The sequence below is a fragment of the Phyllobates terribilis genome, unplaced genomic scaffold (genome assembly GCF_046119375.1).
Source record: "Phyllobates terribilis strain yellow unplaced genomic scaffold, ASM4611937v1 Scaffold_9__5_contigs__length_417890890, whole genome shotgun sequence".
Taxonomy (NCBI): Eukaryota; Metazoa; Chordata; class Amphibia; order Anura; family Dendrobatidae; genus Phyllobates; species Phyllobates terribilis.
The window spans coordinates 25,606,607-25,614,375 of NW_027362769.1; the positions used below are offsets into that span (position 1 = coordinate 25,606,607).

At 44.3% G+C, this 7,769-nt stretch overlaps 1 protein-coding gene across 1 annotated transcript in view; it reads left to right on the forward strand.

The window, feature by feature from the left end:
- Positions 1–2,833, forward strand: part of LOC141160805 (gamma-crystallin 1) — an 84,066-nt gene extending 81,233 nt beyond the window's left edge. The window contains exon 4 of the mRNA XM_073645594.1: positions 2,558–2,833. Coding sequence (XP_073501695.1) covers positions 2,558–2,833 — 276 coding nt within the window. The remainder of the gene's footprint in view (positions 1–2,557) is intronic.
- The last annotated feature ends 4,936 nt before the right edge of the window (positions 2,834–7,769 follow it).

Consider the following 7,769-nt stretch of genomic DNA (forward strand, 5'->3'; position numbering starts at 1 on the left):
AAACAAAAGAGCTAGGTGTCAGCTAATCCCATTCACCCAATCTCCATTAGCATTCCCATTCATGTAATTTCTGGGGCAGCTGTGAGCTGCTATTTTTAGCCAAGGAAGATGCCATTAGGCAAATATGGTCCCTGGCTATCATTAACAACTCACAGCTGTTTGGTTAGCCCCTTTGTCCCCATGAACAGCAAGAAGCAGTGCTTTGGACGCAGAGTATTTTTGCTGCATCCAAAACGCGATGTTCTAATGCCGCACTTTTGTTTTCGGTACATATGAATCCACCACATATAATGACAATTCAATCGGTCAAAATCTGCAGTGGAGACTAGCATGTCCGCTACAGAAATTGACATGCTGCGGGTGAGTTTGGGTACATGGCCATGCTCAGGAGCCGCTGCTGGTTTGACGTTGTGTGCTTATGCAGCATCAAACTTGCAGCGTCCAGATGTTACAGCATAGTGGATAGTATTTCTAGAAATCCCATGTCCACTATGCGTGCATCTGAGGCTGCAGATCACCCGTGGACACTGACAAGCGACGCATCTTTCAGGACCGCAGCATGTCAAATTCTCTTGCGGAGTCGCTAGTCTCTGCAACAGAAATGTGACCACTAGAATGTATAGAATGTGGTAAATTCACATGGTTCAGTGAACACATGTGGATTTACCTGCATTCAATAGAATGCATAGGCTTCATCAGCTGAAGATCAGCTGATCAGCCCCGGGGACCTCAGGATCAGTGGTACATGGGAACATTCTTGAGAATGTTCCCACGCAACACCGTTGCCATAAAGTGAGGTCACGTGACCTTTCAGCTGATCTTCAGGTCCTAGCAGCACAGCGATGTACACTGATGGGAGTGAGCGCACTCTCGGCAGTGTACCTCTGGTTGCCGAGGGATCAGGATGCTGGGGGACACCGCGAGGATACTGGGGGGCACCGGACAGTTGAGCATAGTGATTTTTTTTTAAAAAAATTAACTTTTTTTTTTTTACACCTTGCGTAGTCCCGGCTCAGTTGAGGAGACTACTACTCCCCTCTGCAGTGCCGCTTTCACTGTTATAAGCGATGATGAGAGTAGTAGTCCTCCCCAGCCTTCCCGGGTATCACTCTATGCAACGTTTCCATGGCCCATTGACTTTAATTGAACCGCAGCAAATCTACAGGTATAAATATTATACCTGCGGATTCAGGTATAAGTATTATACCTGCGGATTTGCTGCGGTTCAATTAAATTCAATGAGCGGGAAACGCAGCATAGAAAGGACATGCTGCGTTTTAAAATGCAATGTCAATCCTGAGCGGAAATTTCCGCATCATGTGCACAGCACATCAGGATTGCCATTGCATTAGCTGGCAGACAGATTACCAAGCATATTTGATGCGTTTCTGCACGGAAAACCCCCGCAAAAAAGCATCAAAAATGCTATGTGTGCACTTAACCTTAGAAGACATTGTTTTAAATCAGATTTGCTCATGGCAGCAGTGCTATTATCTGTGCAAAATGTATCAAAGCATCACACAATAATCAATAAATTTGGTGCATATTTAGATATACCACTGCTGTCTAGAACTGATGTTCCACTTTTTGTCACTCCTCTGCTAGAGTGAGTGTGAGGCTTTTGGTGGAACTTTTTTAAATAGTTGCAGTTCATAAATCTGACCTTAACTATATAGCTAACAATGCCAAGATTACACCCATATTAGTGTAGTAGGAAGAATAGTGTAACGTGGCAAAAAGTTGCGCATCTTTTAGCAAAGGCAGTGTCCAATAAAATTTCAATTTTTTAACACTAAAAAATGACACAAAACCCTTGGTAAGAATGAAAACAACATTTTTAAAATGTTTTGATTTCTTCAGTATGAGCTGTAAGAACTACATGCAGAAATACTCGCCCTTACATGCCTTGGCTGCTAATGATGAGGTTATTAATGGTTGTCTGAGGAATGTTCTGCCACACTGAATGCACTTGGGCAAATCATCAAGATTCACTGCTGGCAGCTCCCATTTTAATTGTCTACCAATATAAATTGCATTGTGAACAAATCTGCAGTGCATTCCACATGTAAATTTGTAGTGTAGCATTTGTATATTTACTGAAGATTTCAGCAGAGATTTTAACAGGCAGATCATCAGTTGTGACAATGCCAAGAAGCGCTCAGTGCTTTGCAAACTGTCCATTTATTTATTCCTAGAAGTGGCAAGAGGAACTGATTGAAGGGTTGAAAAATACACATGAGCTGGAAGATATGAATATTTTAATAGGTTTTTCTAAAATATATCTTCTATTAAAACCTTGTAAAATATAACAATTATTTTCTTGGGCATTAAAGATTTGAAGTTATCGGCTATTTCCATTGAAAATGAATGAGCGGAGGCGTGCACGCTCGATTTCCACTTCATTCAGGTGAAGTTTTTCAGCGCCCCATTCTTTACTGTGCTATATAAACAGCAGTATTAATTAGAAAATGAAATGGGATTTTTGGCACACAGTTCCCACAAGTGCTGCAAAGGTGACCTGATTTGAATTCTTTACTAATTTACTTCTTTTTCACAGCACCGTGGATCCTCTAGATTGAGAATTTATGAAAGGGAGGAATTTAGAGGCCAAATGATGGAGTTCACTGAAGACTGCCCTCAAGTCCATGAAGAATTCAGTTATCATGACATCCACTCCTGCAATGTTCTTGAAGGACATTGGATCTTCTATGAGCAGCCAAATTACAGGGGACGCCAGTATTACCTGAGACCAGGAGAGTACAAGAGATACAGCGAGTGGGGAGCCGTAACCCCTAGAGTTGGTTCTTTCAGGAGAGTTCAGGAATTATTTTAAACATATTTCATTAAATGTACATTTAAGATGTTAAATACAAAATAAAGCTTAAAAGAAATATAACATTTATTGTGTTATTAATATAATAAGGGAATTTATAAATGTCAATTAAAATATACAAACCATAAAAACTACTGTAATAAAGATTATCAAATTGCTCCGTTGCAAATTGACTCAGCCAAATTTCATAAAATTTGCAGGTCCTGGTGAATTCAATGAATTTGGAAATCGATTCTAGCTGATCACAAAAAAAATACCCAGTAGTGCCCACACCATTTCACGCATTGCTGAAGATTGCATAATCGAAAGAGCAAGCCCACATGACATCTGATGAATCCACACAAGCTTCCAGTAATGCTTTGCTGCCATCACATAACATGGTTATAGCTCAGTCAATTAGGGGGAATTATCACCGGCACTATAAAATATGTGGACAGGGAAAGCAGTGCCACATATCTCGTAATACTTACAAACAGGGATAGAAAAGCCTAAATCAGAGTGTGGTGTACGGATCCAGTACTAAAAAACCCTGTAAAACATAGAAATTGTGAGTGGTAGTCTCAGTATGTGAATAATGCACAGATTCAAGTGATAGAGAATAGAGATGAGCGGTGTTCGAATCGAACTGTTTGCCAATCTCAAATTCAAGCTGTTTTGAGCGGTGTTCGAGCCGTTCGGCGAACACGAACGATTTGAAAAATATCCGGCTGTTCGAGGTTATGTTCGATAACTGTTCGTACACCAAAATCATAACTGGATTTTTTCACAGTAATGCTGATAATCAATGTTAATACGCAGTTTGAATGTACAGCGGGGCGGGGGGAGGGGCAGGGGATGGATCTCTGCATAAATAATGAAGATCTCCTTTTTTTTTTCTCTTTCCTGCATTTACAGTGGGGAGGTACAATCTGTCAGCCTATCAGGAGCGCACACACGGAGCGAAGTGCTTTTTTTCACACAAGCAAGGGCATGTGTCATTGGCTGTGTATGTCACATGTCCTTGCCCTATAAGACCCTGCCATTATCCCCGTCGCCACCATTTTCTCACTGCTGCAGCTGCGTGTTAGACGGCACCGCTGTTGCTGTGTGCGCTATACTTTCAGTGTTAATTTCAAGCCAATTTTCTCTGAAATATACAGATAGCTTGGGAGTAGGGAATAGTTGTGATTGCAGTCCTTTTGAGGACTAGGTTACAGCATTTCCTCGGACTTTTTGCCAGGCAGGTCTGTGCCAGTGCTGTGCAAGTGTTTTTAACAGCATTTGGCTAAATCTAGCTAAGCAAATAATTTGGCCTCTTGCAGTGTGTGTTAGTCAGTGGAGTACCGTATCTGTGCTGCAAGCTACACCACCTGTGTATAGAATACAATTTTTTTTACTGCACCTAGCCAAGTAAAACCTTTTGGGCATAGCATCTTTCTATTAGGCCATCTATACTAAGCTCCACCAGCTTGCAAATTACAAATAATTTTTATCTGCATCTAGCTCGGAAAATAATTTTGGGCTTGTAGCAGTGTGTGGGACTTATTCTATTAGTCCATCTATACTAAGCTCCACCAGCTTTCAAATTACAAATAATTTTTAGCTGCATCTAGCTCGGAAAATAATTTTGGGCTTGTAGCAGTGTGTGGGACTTATTCTATTAGTCCATCTATACTAAGCTCCACCAGCTTGCAAATTTCAAATAATTTTTAGCTGCATCTAGCTTGGAAAATAATTTTGGGCTTGTAGCAGTGTGTGGGACTTATTCTATTAGTCTATCTATACTAAGCTCCACCAGCTTGCAAATTACAAATAATTTTTAGCTGCATCTAGCTCTGAAAATAATTTTGGGCTTGTAGCAGTGTGTGGGACTTATTTTATTAGTCCATCTATACTAAGCTCCACCAGCTTGAAAATTACAAATAATTTTTAGCTGCATATAGCTCGTAAAATAATTTTGGGCATAGTAGCAGTGTGTGGTACTCATTCTATTAGGCCATCTATACTAAGCTCCACCAGCTTGCAAATTACAAATAATTTTTAGCTGCATCTTGTCTGGAAAATAATTTTGGGCATAGTAGCAGTGTGTGGTACTCATTCTATTAGGCCATCTATACTAAGCTCCACCAGCTTGCAAATTACATATAATTTTTATCTGCATCTAGCTCGGAAAATAATTTTGGGCCTGTAGCAGTGTGTGGGACTCATTCTATTAGTCCATCTATACTAAGCTCCACCACCTGTGTATGTAATAAAATTGTTTTACTGCATCTAACCCAGACAATCCTTTTGGGCTAATACCACAATTTGGCAACTCAGCTCTGCTTGGTTCCCTTCCATCGTTTTTTGTGCAAACAACTCCAGAGTTGTCAATTAGTTAACCACCAAAATGAGTGGAAAAAGGCCTGCTGCTGGTTGAAAGGGGAATAGGCGTGTTGGGAAGGGAAAAAAAGGTTGTGTCCGTGGGGTAGGTGTTAAAACAACAGTAACATCTGCAGAAGAAAGACCATCTTCCAGCCAAACTAAGATGTCTACTTCTTTTAGCGGACAATGTGATACGATCCCTTTCTTACGGCCACGCCAATCGCTACAAATTCCAGATGAGGCACAAAAACTGCAGGTACTTCAACGGATATCAAGTGCTCCTTTAAGTGGGCTCTCCTCCACCTCAACTTCAACATCACAAATAATCCAGTCCTCAGAGGTGTCACCCCAATCACACTTGCTTCCTCACAGCTCCCACGTCTCCAGCTGCCCATCTGAGTATGGGGTAGAACAGATGGTTGAGTCTGCAGAGCTGTTTACTCATACTATAGCTTGGGAATCAGAGGTCGGCTCCAGAGCTTCTGTGAATCCAGACAAGGAAATGATCTGCACTGATGCCCAGAATCTTTATGAGTCGGATCCAGGACCAGACGCAGAAGGTTCTGACCATAATGTAGACCCTCGTTCCCAAACTGTAACTCCTGTTGGTGGAGACAATGAGGAAGACGATGATGAGACTCAAATACCTGATTGGAGCGACAACTTGAGTTTTTTGTCAGGGCAGGAAGAGGTTGGCTCTGAGGACGACGGGTGTGAGAACACACAGAGTGATGATAACGAGGTTGCAGATCCCACTTACTGTCAACCCACAGTCAGCCAGTCGATGAGGTCAGCAGAGGAGGTGGAGGAGGATGCTAGTGACGACGAGGTCAGGTTGTGCCTTCCTGGACAGAGGCGTAGTACTGGAAGCACGTCAACAACTGCATCCTCAAACACAACTCTGCCTCTGACCACAAGTCGTGGTGGCTCTTCAGGTCGCATGGGTGCTAAGCCTTGCATAGCCTGGGCATTTTTTCAGATTGATAAGGATGACCCAACTCGTGTTATCTGTAACATTTGTCACCAAAAGCTAAGTAGAGGCCAAAAAATCCATAGTTTGAGTACTTCATGCATGAACCGTCACATGGATATGAAGCATAAGTTGCAGTGGGAAGCTCACTGTGCTACAATGCGGCCTAGCGGGCCGGGCCAACCACCATCAAGCCCATCTTGTGCATCCGCGGCCTCTTCATCCTCTGTGACTGGGGGGCACAGCAGTCACACCTGTTTTGGGACGCAGACCTGCCACCTCTTTACCCGCAACAGCCAGCGTGATTGGCAGGTCATCATTTTCTTTGGAGGCGGAAACACCAGCTGGTGTTGAGCACTCTCTGACATCGAGAGCACCACCTTTGGATCAAGGCAACCTAACATGTCCGCCTGCATCTTCCTCACTGACCGGCAGTTTGCCGGGGACACCCTTCTCAGCCCCGTCTAAGCACAACAGCCAGCGCTCGGTCCCTCAGATGTGGACAAGTAAAAGACCATTTCCTTCTAGCCATGAGAAAGCTAAGAGGTTGAATTTCACCATCTGCAAGCTCTTGGCTACAGAAATGCTGCCTTTCCACCTGGTGGACACAGAGGATTTTCGAAACCTTATGTCCGTCGCAGTGCCCCAGTACCAGATGCCCAGTAGGCACTACTTCTCAAAGAAAGGTGTGCCTGCGCTACACCAGCATGTCGCACACAACATCACCACTTCTTTGAGAAACTTTGTGTGTGACAGGGTGCATTTCACCACAGACACTTGGACGAGTAGGCATGGACAGGGGCGTTACATGTCGCTGACTGGGCACTGGGTAACTATTGTGACAGCAGGACAAGGGGCTGCTGTTCAAGTCTTGCCGTCCCGACGAGTTGTGCGTCAATCCTCTTTATCTCGAAGTTCCTCCACTGCTTCTGCCTCCTCAACCTCCTCTCGGTCCTCCACCTGCACCCAAAGCCTGTCTGGTCATGCCACACGCTTTCTAACGGCGCAGAAGGGTTCCTGCACACCTCCTTACTATGCTGGCAGCAGGGCTCAACGTCATCAGGCGGTTTTCACTTTGAAATGTCTGGGAAATGTGAGTCACACAGCTGAGGAGTTGTGGTCAGCTCTGGAGAACCGGTTTCATGAATGGTTGTCTCCACTGGACCTGCAACCAGGGAAGGCCGTGTGCGACAATGCTGCAAACCTGGGTGCGGCCCTTCGCCGGGGCAATGTCACACACGTGCCTTGTATGGCTCACGTGTTGAACCTGGTTGTCCAGCAATTTTTAGCCCACTATCCCAGACTAGATGGCCTTCTGCAGAGGGCACGGTCGCTGTGTGCTCACTTCTGCCGTTCGCATCCCGCAGCTCAGCGACTTACATCTCTACAGAAGTCGTTGGGCCTGCCACTTCACCGGCTAAAATGCGATGTGCCTACCCAGTGGAATTCAACTCTGCACATGTTGCAGCAACTGTGGCAGCACCGACAAGCCCTGGTGCAATACGTTCTGACGTATAGCCTGGGCCAACGGGATCCAGAGGTGGGGCAAATCACGCTGGAGGAGTGGTCTCAGATCAAGGACCTATGCACCCTTCTGCACAGTTTTGAAATGGCGATGAAGAT